Source organism: Capra hircus, chromosome 13, assembly GCF_001704415.2.
Source record: "Capra hircus breed San Clemente chromosome 13, ASM170441v1, whole genome shotgun sequence".
In the NCBI taxonomy this organism is placed as follows: Eukaryota; Metazoa; Chordata; class Mammalia; order Artiodactyla; family Bovidae; genus Capra; species Capra hircus.
Window position 1 is genome coordinate 16,093,506 of NC_030820.1, and position 14,476 is coordinate 16,107,981.

General features: G+C 42.6%; 2 protein-coding genes across 2 annotated transcripts in view; one reads left to right on the forward strand and one right to left on the reverse strand.

The window, feature by feature from the left end:
- DHTKD1 (dehydrogenase E1 and transketolase domain containing 1) overlaps positions 1-14,476 on the forward strand; it is a 37,481-nt gene that overhangs the window by 20,384 nt on the left and 2,621 nt on the right. The window contains exons 8-16 of the mRNA XM_013968434.2: positions 576-888; positions 2,177-2,261; positions 2,743-2,882; positions 3,724-3,874; positions 5,784-5,890; positions 8,267-8,431; positions 11,599-11,681; positions 12,354-12,523; positions 14,329-14,414. Of these exons, the coding sequence (XP_013823888.2) occupies positions 576-888; positions 2,177-2,261; positions 2,743-2,882; positions 3,724-3,874; positions 5,784-5,890; positions 8,267-8,431; positions 11,599-11,681; positions 12,354-12,523; positions 14,329-14,414 (1,300 nt within the window). The remainder of the gene's footprint in view (positions 1-575; positions 889-2,176; positions 2,262-2,742; positions 2,883-3,723; positions 3,875-5,783; positions 5,891-8,266; positions 8,432-11,598; positions 11,682-12,353; positions 12,524-14,328; positions 14,415-14,476) is intronic.
- LOC102173668 (60S ribosomal protein L30-like) lies at positions 6,614-7,047 on the reverse strand. The gene has a single exon (XM_005687854.3). The coding sequence runs from the start codon at positions 6,974-6,976 to the stop codon at positions 6,629-6,631; it is 348 nt and encodes a 115-aa protein (XP_005687911.1). The 5' UTR covers positions 6,977-7,047; the 3' UTR covers positions 6,614-6,628.

Genomic DNA, 14,476 nt, shown 5'->3' on the forward strand with positions numbered 1-14,476 from the left:
TAGATTGCCTGGAACAGGTGGTTACACACCATTACCTTTAAAAAACAAAGTTATTGGTGTGAAAGTCACATGATATAAAATAGACCTTTTATTTTTGGCTGCTTGGCATGGCATATGGGATCTTAGTTCCCTTACACCCCCTGCAGTCGAAGTGTGGAGTCTTGGTCACTGGACTGACACGGAATTCCTTAAATGGACCATTTTTTTTTAACCTTTTTATTTTATATAGGCATATAGCCAATTTACAATGTTAGTTTCATGTGCACAGCAAAAGGACTCAGCCATATATATATATATGTATCCATTCTTCCCCAAACTCCTGTCCCATCCAGGCTGCCACATAACATTGAGCAGAATTCCATGCGCTATACAGTAGGTTAAAATGGACCATTTTAAAGTGAACGATTCAGTGTGAATTGTATTAATACAAGCACCTCCTCTGTTTAGTCCCAAAACATTTCCTGCATATGTTTTTATAGCAATGACACTTCAGAATACCTTTGATAATAACTGTGTCTGTCTCTTTTTGATTTTTACAAACATAATTGATTTTTGTTTCCCTCCTCCTTGGACAGAGCGCGGAAGAGCATCCCTGACACGTATGCAGAGTACCTTATTGCCAACGGACTCACAACCCAGGAGGAGGTGTCGGAAATCAAAGCCTCCTACTATGTGAAGTTAAATGGCCATTTGACTAATGTGGCCCACTACAGGCCCCCTGCCACGAGCCTGCAGGCCCACTGGCAAGGCTTGGTTCAGCCAGAAGCTTGTATTACCTCCTGGAACACAGGTGTGCCCCTTGACCTCCTGCGGTTTATTGGCAAGAAGTCTGTGGAGGTGCCTGAGGAGCTCCAGATGCACAGTCACCTTCTGAAGATGCATGTGCAGGTAGGGAGCCCAGACACCCCCAGGCATTGTTTGTCCATCTCTCACAGTCGAGGAATTGCCATTGGTCTGGTCTTGTTGGTTGGCTAATGCTCTTGGCAGATATTTAATGTGAGTCATTAGTTTCTACAAACTGATCCTAGCTGAGTTTTGGTACAGACTGTCAATTAACTCAGATTTTGTCTACCTCTAACTTCTATTTTTCCTCCACTTATTTGTTCATTCATTCATAATGTCTAGGGACTTCCCTGGTGGTCCAATGTGCCAAGGTCTAATTTGCCTTCCAATGCAGGGGGGTAGGGGTTCCCTCTTTGGTCAGAGAGCTAAGGTCCCACAAATCTCACTGCCAAAAACCAGAATATAAACAACAGAAGCAATATTATAACAAATTCAATAAAGACTTAAAAAATTGTCCCATAAAAAATTTTTTTAAAACCCAAACATGTCTTATACATCATATGTACAGTTACTGCATGCCCATTATTAAAAACACAGCCACACAGGAATGCCCGTTTTGGTTTTTCTGAGCAGAAGACACTTTCATCTTGGGTAGGCAGGGGGATGGCTTAAATAAAATGAATAAAAATCAGTACACATAGTCCCCAAAAGCAACATTTGGATCTTTAAACATATTGAGGTTTTACCTATTGTCTTGTGTTAAGCATAAATTTACATACACTGTTCTGGTTTGCCTGCAACTTAGTGGTTTCCTGGAACATGGAACTTCCAGCTCTAAAACTGGGAAAGCAAGGAAATATAGGCCTTCATCTTTCTTGAACTTGGATGAAGGCATGATGAACTCTGGATTATTTTTAAAACACTAGCTTGGTTTGTAAGTTTCTATTATAGGTATGCTGCTGCTGCTGCTAACATTTCAGTCGTGTCCGACTCTGTGTGACCCCATAGACGGCAGCCCACCAGGCTCCCTGTCCCTGGGATTCTCCAGGCAAGAACACTGGTGTGGGTATAGAGACCATGAAAACAATCTGTGTACTCGCCATCCGACTGAAAGAGTAGAATATTGCTTATACCATACACCCTACTCTCCCCACTCCGCCAACTCCCTGCTACCTCCTCTCATCCATCCGCCAGGTTAACCACTCACCTGAGTGCCTGTTTGTTTTGCCTGCTTTCAAACGTCGTATACTTGCTGTCATTAACCTTCTGCACTTCCTGTTGTATTTAACACTACATTTTGGAGACTTAGCCATTGTTGCATTACATTTTTTGAACTCAATGTGAGAAAGGATGTGAGCTCTTAAGTTTCTTTTCCCCTCCCCTTCAATTTTAGTCTCGAGTGGAGAAAGTGATGGATGGAACAAAGTTAGACTGGGCCACGGCAGAAGCTCTTGCGTTAGGCTCATTGCTTGCTGAAGGTACGACTTTTCTGTATAGCTGCACAACGGATAGGGGATGCATTATATGACATCCCTTATTCGTGATGCCTGCAGTTTTGAGTTACAGCTACCTTGTCTCGTTTTTATTGACTAGAGAGGTTCTCGGATGTGGTGACTCTTCTTACCTGAATACAATGTTTAATCTTAGTTTCTAAGTCACGTTGATAACTTTCATCAGCAAATAGACTATGGAAACACAGGATTCAGGGCTGACTGTATTGGAAAGATATTTTCCCTAGTAATTGTAGGCCAAATGATGACTCTTCATTCTTAAACAATTCACTTTGACTACAGAGTTTTGAATATAGGACAGGTACATTTTAAGAAGGATAATCTATTATCTTAAGGGTGATTCTCAGGATGAGCTGGTGTATAAGAATTCAGGGTCATCAGGCCTTATTATCACTTAGGTTATTCATGGGAATCTGGATTTTTCTTTTCCCCTTCTCGCTTGCTTAAGGTTTTAATGTCCGTCTGAGTGGTCAAGATGTGGGCCGTGGAACTTTTAGCCAGAGGCACGCAATGGTTGTTTGCCAGAAGACAGATGACACTTATATCCCCCTGAACCATATGGACCCTAATCAAAAGGGGTTTCTAGAGGTAGGACATTTCGTTATCTAGTGTAACACCCAGGTGGCAATGATTGTAGCTACAGACTTCTTAGCGACAGATGTCGGTAACATCTGGACTTTGGGTTCAGTGCTTTTTGAAATAAGGGGGTGCTGAATGGATAGACAGTGCAGGTCGATCCACTTGGAATGGAAGTAACAGACTAGCGAGTAGGCTAGAGCTGTTTCACTCGGGCTACTTATCTGTATTCAGGTAAATGCCAAATGGATGCTCATTTTGTCAATCCAGAATTGACAGTATAACCGACTTGTTGAATTCATCAAAATAAAGCAAAGATGTGGATAATAGGCCAACGTTTCTTGATAACTTAAAAAAAAAAAGCAACCACTTCCATAAGCTTATTTTATTCCCTAGGACTTAGCAGGCTTGATGAATTTATCTATTACCATGTATTTCCAGTCATTGAGTTAGATTCATTAGAGTCAAGAGCAGAGCCTGGGTCTTTTCATTTTTGTTCCTCTAACAACTAGCGTGGTACCTGGCACATGAAGTTTATTGAATTATCCTTTAAGGTACAATTAGTGGCATATCATCTTTTTTCCCTACTCTAGCGATTTGTCTGAGAGCATGGGGTTTACTGATATTCAATATTTTTAAAAAATACACTTGTCAAAAGCAAGATACCAGGAAATTACTTAAAGGACATGTAACTCATATTTTCTTTAAATTAGTCTAAAATTCCCACCTTGATCAGTTATCTAGATTGGTGATCTAGATGCTGAAATGTCTAGTATTTCCCCCACCCAATCAATGTCTTTTATTGATTTGTGATTTGATATATGGTATCAGTTAACTTTGAATATTGCGCTAGGTCAGCAACAGCCCCCTGTCGGAAGAGGCCGTCCTGGGATTCGAGTATGGGATGAGCATTGAAAGCCCTAACCTGCTGCCCCTCTGGGAGGCTCAGTTTGGTGATTTCTTCAATGGTGCCCAGATCATCTTTGACACGTTCATCTCTGGAGGTTGGTGTCTGGTGGACGAATCACACCAGTTGCATGGGGACAAGCGTACGGAAGGGGGCCATAGCTATGGCCACAGCATCCCTTGTCCCACTATCTGAGGGCCCGTCCTGTCATCCACTGGGGCAGAGCAGCTGTCAGACAGTTCAATATGACGTTGGGAAGAGCATGTAAGCCTTTGTGAGCAGAAAGGCTGTGTCTCCTGGGGAGCGTGCTTGGCTCTAGGGAGTGGTGCCTATACTTGCCTGTACTCCTAAGAGGTCTGATTTTCGGGTCTGCTTTTGGTGTGTGTTGAGGAACTACAGCATGAATAACAAGCAGGCAGCGGTGACACAGTGAGGACTTGTGATCAGAATGAATGTGTGTGTGTCAGTTGCTCATTCATGTCTGACTCTTGTGACCCCATGGACCCCCGACCAGGCTCCTCTGTCCATGGGATTCTCCAGGCAAGAAAACTGGAGTGGGTTGCCATTCCCTTCTCCAGGAGATCTTCTCAACCCAGGGATTGAATCTGGGTCTCCTGCATTGCAGGTGGACTCTTTACTATCTGAGCCATCAGGGAAGCCTGATTAGAATGAATGACAGTCTTGAAAAGCTGCTCCCCACAGCCCAGGGTCACACAAGTATCTCAGAGTTGGAAGCTGTGCATCTTACTAGGTTTAATCATCACTTACAAAAGCAGTGCCTGCTCACTGTAGAAATTCCAAGTATATAAAGTACAAGTCTGAGTCTCCCCCGAGACCCTCCCCCGATTTTCTGGGGGGAACAACTTATGGGATTTTGTGTGCACACCTCAGACCCTTCTCGTGGTTGCTTCTCTGTAACTTTGTGGTCCTGAGGAAGAAAGGAGGCTTGAGGAGACTGGACTTGCCATGTCCAGGGACTCTTCTAAACAGTCTGCTTCTCTTGTTTTGGATCTCAGGTTCTAGGGCTCAGTAGTTGTGACACATGGGCTTAGTTGCCTTGAGGCATGTGGAATCTTCCTGGACCAGGGATTGGACCCTTGTCCTCTGCATTGGAAGGGGGATTGTTAACCACTGAACTATAGAGAAAGTCACTACATTTTTTTTTTTACCTGGAAACCTGCATGGAGCAAGTCCATCCATAGCATTTTTCAAACGGCATTTGCTCACTTCTCGTCTCTGTGTCACATTTTGGTACTTCTTGCAATATTTTAAGCTTTTGCATTATTAGTATATCTGCGATGGTGATTTGTGGTCAGTGATCTTTGATGTCACTATTGTGAAAAGACTGATTGCTGAAGGCTCAGATGATGGTTAGCAGTTTTAGGCAAGAAAGTTTCTTTTAATTAAGGTATGTGCATGGTTTTTCAGTCACAGTGCTCTTGCACATTTGCTAGACTGTGGTACAGTGTAAACACAAATTTTACACACAGTGGGAAACTAAACAATTCATATGGCTCACTTTATTGCAGAGTCCTGGACTGGAACCTGCAATATCTTGGAGGTTTGCCTGTATTTTCCTCCTAAAGAGAAAGCACGTGCAATGAAAATGGTTTTGAGGGGGTCCAGCAGCAATGGCACCCCACTCCAGTACTCTTGCCTGGAGAATCCCATGGATGGAGGAGCCTGGTAGGCTATAGTCCACGGGGTCACTGAGTCGGGCACAACTGAGCAACTTCACTTTCACTTTTCACTTTCATGCATTGGAGAAGGAAATGGCAACCCACTCCAGTATTCTTGCCTGGAGAATCCCAGGGACAGAGGAGCCTGGTGGGCTGCCGTCTGTGGGGTCGCGCAGAGTCAGACAGGACTGACATGATTTAGCAGCAGCGGCAGTGGCGGTGGCGGTGGCGGCGGCGGCGGCAAACTAACAGGTGTCTTTCTGCCCAGTCACCTAGGGTGGTCTGGCACCTGCATTGCAGGTTCTCACGCCCACCGCTGCTTTACAGGCGAGGCCAAGTGGCTCCTCCAGAGCGGCATCGTGGTCCTCCTTCCCCACGGGTACGACGGGGCTGGACCAGAGCACTCATCTTGTCGGATAGAGCGTTTCTTGCAGGTATGTCCACTGCCTTCTAGATTCCAAGGAGAGTTTTCCCTGCTTCCTAGGTGCGCTGAAATAGAACTGTCTCCTGCAGACACTCCTGAATGTGAACCTTGGACTGTAAGACATCGTAGCATTTTAATGAAATAGATCTAATGCAATGTCAGTCAATATTTCTTGGAAATACAATGCTTCAGGCATGTTAGTATCATGGTTTCATGGCAGTGAAAGTTCTTCTTATGTGGCAAATATCAGTAGTTTCTGAGTCAAGATGATCATTGGAATCCTCTAAGGAGCCTTTTATAAACAGAGATACAGGGACCAAGGGCTTCCCAGGTGGCTCAGTGGTAAAGAATCTTCCTGCCAATGCAGGAGTCATAAGAGATGAAGCGTCTGTCCCTAAGCCGGTAAGATCCCCTGGAAGAGGAAATGGCAGCCCACTCCAGTATTCTTGCCTGGAGAATCCCATGGACAGAGCTGCCTGGTCGGCTACAGTCCAGGGGTCGCAGAGAGCCAGATGTGACTGAGGGACTGAGCACGCTCACAGGCACTAGGACCAAGCCGAGATCCAAGTAGTGATAGTATTTTCATAAAATGATTCATGACCATTAAAAATGTGAAGTAACAACCCAGAGATTACCATTATCTTTTGGTAAGAATCATTACCAATGCCACTTAGTGCATATTACTTCCTAATTTTTTTTTTTTTAAACAAGCTCTGGCCAGTTTTAGTAAAGAAAAATTGTGCATGATTTACTTTTCACCAGTCTGGTCTGGTATGCTTCTAATAATATCAGAATCACCTGGATCAATGATAGCCAGTGTGCATGCTCTGTAGTATCTTCCACATGCTGTGCCCACATCAATATTATTGCCGCTGTAGTGATGGACACCAGTTTTGGCCAACATGGCGTAATACTCTTTTTCAGATTTCCTCAAGGCTGGGCAGTTGTTGGCAAGGATGCCCAGTTTCGCTTTGCCTTGTCTGATCATTTTCAGAGTCTGTTTGTACCCCAGCACGTACTTTCCACTTTTCATAACCAGCTGGAGCCTAGAGTTGATCGACTCCAGTGACTTTTTCGTCTTCTTTGCGGCCACCATCTTCCTGCCTTAGATGCGGGACGCCCCCAACCAAGAGCAGCCGCCAAGATGGCCGGGGAGCGAGAAGGGAAAACCTAATATTTTATTATAAAAAATTTTAAGCGTAAAGAAAAGGTGGAAAAATTTTACGGAGAATATTCACATGCCCACTTGCTACATTCTGCCATTAATATCTTATTTTAATGTTTTATCATGTATCTATTCATCTGTCATTCCTCTATCTGTAAATCCATGTAATTTTTGCATGTGTTTGAAAGTAAACGAAGACGTCAGTACACATCGCCCTAAGTATGTGCATATCAGCAATTATCTTAGCATGCATGCAGATAAAATATAGATAAAGGTGATAGATTACTAGACAGGTAGATAAAACAGTAGATAGATAAATGCATATAACTGGTTGGTTGGTAAAGACAGATAAATAATTTAATAAAAATTAGATTGCAGAAATAAATTACAAGTAAATTAAAAGAATTGAGTGTGAAATACACAACTGTAATTTTTCAAAGAAGTTTAGGAAATGAGTACGCAAAAGATACAATTTGGGAGTCATCAGTTTTGTTTTTGTTTTGGGGCATGCAGCCTGGCTTTTAGGATCTTAGTACCCTGACCAGGGATCAAACCCAGGTCCTAGCAGTGAAAGCACCGAGTACTAACTGATAAACTGCCAGGGAATTCCTCTCCACTGCTTCTTGACTCCGGTTAGAAGACATGCCTCCACTTTCTGTCCCAGCAGTCTTCTGAGAGTTCATTCCTCTTCCTCAGAGTTTCAACCTTGTTAGCTGTTTTTATTCTTGCTGTAAAAAAACTATCCTTGCATTTATTTCATCAGGCGAGTGAGATTCAGACAGTTCATCCTTCTAACATATTCACCCCACAGGCATCAAAGTCTGTATTTTTCAAAAAGTCCCTTCCAGATGCTTCTTTTTTAAATTTTAATTATTTTTGGCTATGCCACACAGCTTATGGGATATTAGTTCCCCAACCAGGGATTGAACCTGTGCCCTAGACAGTGAAAGTCTTGACCACTGGACCATCAGGGAATTCCCCCTCTTCAGATGCTTGTTGCAGTCCACCATGTTTGGAAAGAACCACGTTAGAACACAGACTCGGCAGATGGGAGCCATCAGGTCTCTTCACAGGTCATACATTTACCTTCTGGTCTTCTGTGAGGAAGAGACACATCTCTCCATCTCGTGGAGATACCCAGTTCCCCTTGGCATAGCCTGTGCCCTTAGGATGGAGTGAGCTGACTCAACTGTTGGCTCCTTCCTCTCACTTCCCTCCCAGATGTGTGACAGCACAGAGGAGGGTGTGGATGGGGACACTGTGAACATGTGCGTGGCTCACCCCACCACGCCCGCCCAGTACTTCCACCTGCTCCGGAGACAGATGATTCGGAACTTCAGGAAGCCCCTCATCCTTGCTTCTCCGAAGACACTGCTCAGACTTCCCGTAAGTAGAAAAAGCTGAAGGCTGGTTTGTCAGTCTTTCTCTTCTGGCCATATTTTCTCCTGCATTTCCCTCTCTTTTGTACATCTGGTTACAGTTCTAAATAATAGAAATGTCTCTTTAGTTTTAGTTGGCCATGCTGCTGTGTCTCTCTTTTTTTTAACCTTTCAAGAATAACTAGAAATCCAGGTCGCTTTCAGTTTCATTGTTGTGAAGGACAGGCATAGCAGATATTATCACCCTGGAATCCCAGCCTGAGCAGAAATAATCTTTTAGAAAACATTTCAAAGTCCAAATGGTGTCAGCACTGCTAGGTTTATAGTCGCAAGTTGGGAATTCAAAGTACTTTGATGAAAGCAAGTGGTTTTATTCATTGACTTTGTGTATGTGTGTATGTGTGTGTGTTTGTGTGTGTAGCAGAGTTTTATTAAAGTGAAAAGGGACAGAGAAAGGTTCTGACATAGACATCAGAAGGGGGACGGAGAGTGCCCCCTTACTGACTTTTATTTAGACTTCTTTGGTGAAATGATTTATTACAGGTAGACTCCCTTTCGAACATTGTAACAATATAGCTCATCTACTCCCTGGCTTCACAAGGGTACATTTTCTCTTGATTTACTCTAAGTGTTAAGCACACAGGGGTTTTTAAATCACACAAATATGCTAGTTTTCAAGTGGCAGAATTCAAGATAATAAGTACTTTTAAACATGTATTTATGCCATCTGCTATCATTTTTTTCAGGTTTGTATGAGAGCCTGAATTAGAATTAAGTGTTCGTGTTTATTGGGATGCCACTGGTGAGGTGGACTATGTCATTCAGGACTTGGCTGTACGAGACTGTTGTGTACTTCTCACCAAGGTCAGAGAGTGTGTGTTTGGAAGTGACGGGTGTTGAGAGAAGCTACCAGGGGTTTGGCTTGACGGTTGTCATTTTTGGCGGTTTCCAGCATTTGGAGGGGAGCGAGGTGACCCTGGCTCTTACTGTTGGTTGTGGGCACTGGAGCTCTCCCGGAGTGAGCACCCGCTTACATGTGGCACTCCAGGCACCTCATCTGTCCCAGCCCGGCCTCAGGGGTCCGAAATGAGGGAATGCTTCTCAGCTTCTTTCACCAATGGCAGCGGTTCATTTGTTTGGTCTACTTGTTCTCTCTGTGAACAACCCTGTGTGTTTTGAGGTGGCTTAAGGAACGTCACGGAACATTTGAGAAAAATGAATGCAATCCCTTTCTTTCTTCCATTTTTTGCTTGATTTTTGGCCATTACATGTGGCATGCAGGATCTTAGTTCCCTGACCAGGCATTGAAACTGAGCCCCCTGCTTTGGAATCACGTGGTCTTAACCACCGGACCGCCAGGGAAGTCCCTTTATGCGGTCTTTCTGATGGGGCTTTCTTGACACTGATATTTTGAAATATCAATGTGAAAGGGGCCAAGTCAAAATGTAAAGTTACTATAGTTTATTTCTAAGAATCATATACGTCTGGGATTCTTGAACCCAACTTTCATTGTATCCTTAAGGTTGTCATCTGCTCCCTCCATCATACCTAAAAGGAGACTAATGATATTAAATATATATATATATATGTATGTATGTATGTTACTAGGTATTGAGTGAACAGTTAAAAGTTTTACTGAGAATTTCTTTTGCTGTTTGAAATTGAGAATAAGAGTTCATTTTCTGGCCCTAATGCTCCACCCCTCTCCCCAAGTCTAATATACAATTTATTAAACAAATAAGTGAAGCCTTCCTTGGGGAACTTAAAAAATACCAACAGCTATTCTATAGATTTTCAAATGAAAAACTATGGTTATTAAGTCATCTAATATCTTCATTAGACACGTAAGTCCTTTTGTTAGTGGAAAGTCAGCAGTACCAGTACTGAATTCTGATTTCTTCCTGAAAATTGATACAGTGATCTAGCAGAATATACACAGCCAACCCTCACCATGGATGGCCTACTCAGAGGTGACTTGCCATGTGGCAGACATGACTCAGAGGTACACCTGTCAAGTGGTACGAAAACCCCACCCCAGTTTGGTACCTGACTCTGAACTCCAGCTCCTTTTGATTTCTGCTATAGGATGTGGGGACTGACGAAGGACTCTGGTTCAGAAAGGAGAAAGATTGCCTCCTGCTATGTAGTCAGAGAGTCCCCTTTAGGGTTTCCCAGATGATGCTAGTGGTAAAGAACCCACTTGCCAAGGACGGAGACTTAAGAGACTTGGGTTCAGTCCCTGGGTCAGGAAGATCCCCTGGAGGAGGGCATGGCAACCCACTCCACTGTTCTTGCCTGGAGAATCCCATGGACAGAGGAGCCTAGTGGGCTACAGTCCATAGGGTCACAGAGTTGGACACTACTGAGGCACTTAGCAATAGCTAATATTATGCTTTTAGATTATATCACAATATTCCAGCGTTTATATGGCTGTCCTCAATGACCTTGACTGTCATATACTCAGCTGGGACTAGACTATAGGGAAACTAACTTAGATGACAGCAGAAAAGATCAAATCCTTCACCTTGGGCTTCATCAGTTTTCTACTTTAAGTTCTTTACAAGTATTTATTTTGGGGCTGTACCACAAAATATTTATTTTGGGATCTTGGTTCCCTGGCCAGGGATTGAAACCCAGGCCCTTGGCACTGAAAGTGCTGAGTCCTAACCACAGGACCGCCAGGCAATTCCCAACAAGTATATATTGAAATTGAGCTCAGTAATAAAATTTCTTCTCACAATATTCTTATATTGTTCTGATTGATGGTTATGTTTATAAATTATCATCAAAATCTCAAAGACAGAAATAATTGCACTACCTTAGCTATGCTGACTTACAATACTGATTCTATATAATGTTGCTTCTGATTCCCACAGATTAAGGCAGATTTTTAATTGATAATCCAGTTGAGTCATCAAACAGAAATTCTAATTGTTAAAATTTTATCATGGCACCAGACAAAAGGTAATAGTCTGTAACCTCAGAGAAACAATTGTATCCTGAAGTATGCAGAACAGATACTTCTGAGAAAGATACTATGTTTATCAGTACATACGTTTACTTATAGGGAGAGAATTTTGACACTAGTCCTTTGAAAGATCCCTTGTAAGTAAAAGCATCTTTAGCTCCTGTCCATTGGTTTATAGATTTGTGTCTTTTTCTCCCCTTCCTTAGGCAGCTGTATCAACTCTTCAGGAAATGGCACCGGGAACAACATTCCAACCTGTTATTGGAGATTCATCTGTGGATCCAAAAAAGTAATCTGAAGTGGAGCTCTATTTTCATACTCTGCAGTAGATTTGTGAAGAGTGGGAGAACTCGTTCATGTTAAGTGAACCAAGTGACCCTAATCTCTATTCTGAAACGTATAAGTCCTTTAAGTCTGTGGTGTAGGAGTTAGATTATGCACAGAAGAGTGAAGTTTGGAGTGCTGCTGCTGCTGCTGCTGAGTCACTTCAGTCGTGTCCGACTCTGTGCGACCCCATAGACAGCAGCCAATCAGGCTCCCCTGTCCCTGGGATTCTCCAGGCAAGAACACTGGAGTGGGTGTTATTAAAAAAGGTTTCCCACTGCATACCATGACTGAAACCCACTACAGCGCCCCCACTGCTTCAGAGGCAAAGCATTTCAATCTCTGTGGTCCCTCCTTTCTTCTGCTACAATTCTTACCTTTTTAAAAAAAAAATTAATTAATTATTAAAAAAATTTTATTTTGGCTTCTCAGGTCTTAGTTGCAGCACACGAGATCTTTAGTTGCGGCAGGCGAACTCTTAGTTGCAACGTGTGAGACCTAGTTCCCTGGCCAGGGGTGGAACCTGGTCCCCTGCATGGGGAGATGGAGTCTCAGCACTGGACCACCAGGGCAATCCCTACAATTCTTATTTTAAGATATTTCTCCACCACCCAATTGTCCCTTTGCTGCTCAACAGGGTTAAGAGTCTGGTGTTCTGCTGTGGCAAACATTTCTATGCCCTGATGAAGCAAAGAGAATCTTTGGAGGCCAGGAAGCATGACTTTGCCATCATCCGAATAGAAGAACTCTGTCCTTTCCCACTGGATTCGCTGCAGCAAGAGATGAGCAAATACAAACACGTTAGAGGTAAAATAAGATATCTGAAATGTATTTGGAATATCTCAAATGAAAAGCTGGTACAGGGGAAGTGAGAGTTACTAGAAAGTTGACTCTCATGGAATCTGGAGATGTGAGAATAGTTCAGCTAAAGCCACTGTCTCCTTGTCTTTTCTGGTGTCCCTTTCAGTCTCCCTCCCTCTCATATATGACATCTAATTTCTTGAGTTTGGAGGAATGTGATACTATCAATGCTACACTATCATTTGTGATAAATCCAGTATGATTGTAAAAGATAAGCCTTTTCAGCAAGAGGGGCTGGAATAATTGGATATCTATATGCATCTAACACAGAAATTAACTCAAAGTAGATCACAGACCTAAATGTAAAGCTGTAAAATCTCTAGAAGAAAATGGATGAAAATTTTTGTGACCTTGGGTTAGGCAAAAAGTTCTTAGATATAATACCAAAAGATTCCAGAAAAGAAAAACTGGATTTTACCAAAATGAAAAACTTCTGCACTGTGAAAGGCACTGCAAAGAATATAAAAAAGACAAGCTGAAAGCTAGGAGAAAATATTTTTAAATATATACATATCTGACAAAGGAATATCCAGAATGTTTAAAGAGCTCGGAAAACTCAACAGTGAGAAAACGTATAATCCAGTTTTTCAAAAGGTGCAAAAGAATTGCAGTGGCATTTTACCAAAGAACCACATGGCAAGTAACCATATCAAAGGATCCTCAACATAATCAGTGATAGAGAAATGCAAATTAAGCTAAAGTGAGATATGACTACATACCAATTCAAATGACTAAAATGGAAACAAAGCAATATGAAGGACTGATAAGGATGCAGGGAAACTGGTACCCTCAGTCGCTGCTGGTGGGGACACAGACTGGTCCAGTCACTCTGGGAAACAGTTTGTCAGTTTCGCATGCAGTTACACACAGAGTTACTGTACCACCCCGCAGTCCCTCTCCTAGGTATTTACCCAAGAGAAAGGAAAAATCCATGTATGAATGTTGATAGCAGCTCTATTCATAATTGCCCCAAACTGGAAATGATTCGAACATCCTTCAACTGGTGAATGAAGATACAATCTCTTTGTGCATCCCTACGATATCTTAATCCTCAGCAATGAAAGAGAGTGAACTATTGCAGTTGGCAAAATCATCAGTGGATTTTGCTAATTCATAGAAGCCAGACCCAAAAGGCTGGCTGTGTGATTCCATTTATCTGCTTGATCTGGAAAAGGCAGAACTTTGTGGATAGAGAAAAGATCAGTGATTGCTAGAGGCTAGGGGTGGGAGGAAGAGTTGAGTATAAGGGACAGAATGAGGGGATATTTGGGATTGAGAGCATTGTTCTGTATCATGGTGGTGATGGTGATGGATATATGACTATGCATTTCTCAAAAAAAAAAGATAACACTGTGCCATATTAGAAAGGTATGTATTGAGGATATATGTGTGTTTGTATGTATGTGCATATGGCTCAGATGGTAAAGCATCTGCCTGGAATGCGGGAGACCCAGGTTCAATCCCTGGGTCAGGAAGATCCCCTGGAGAAGGAAATGGCAACCCACTCCAGTATTCTTGCCTGGAAAATCCCATGGATGGAGCCTGGTAGGCTACAGTCCATGGGGTCGCACAGAGTCGGACACGACTGAAGTGACTTAGCAGCAGCAGCAGCATATATATACATATATAGATAGCATGTATGGTATGTGTATGTATGTGCACACACACATACATATTGTGTGTTTTTGTGTGTGTAATATGTTGTATATACATTTACTTGCTGTACTGAGATGAAATTTCTTCTTTTATAGATGTTATCTGGAGTCAGGAGGAGCCTCAGAACATGGGTCCTTGGTTTTTTGTTTCTCCAAGGTTTGAGAAGCAACTGGCCTGCAAGGTAAAAGCTCTTCCTTGCAGTGTTTTGTGTGTGTCCCATTTCCTCTGGAGTGCCAACAAATA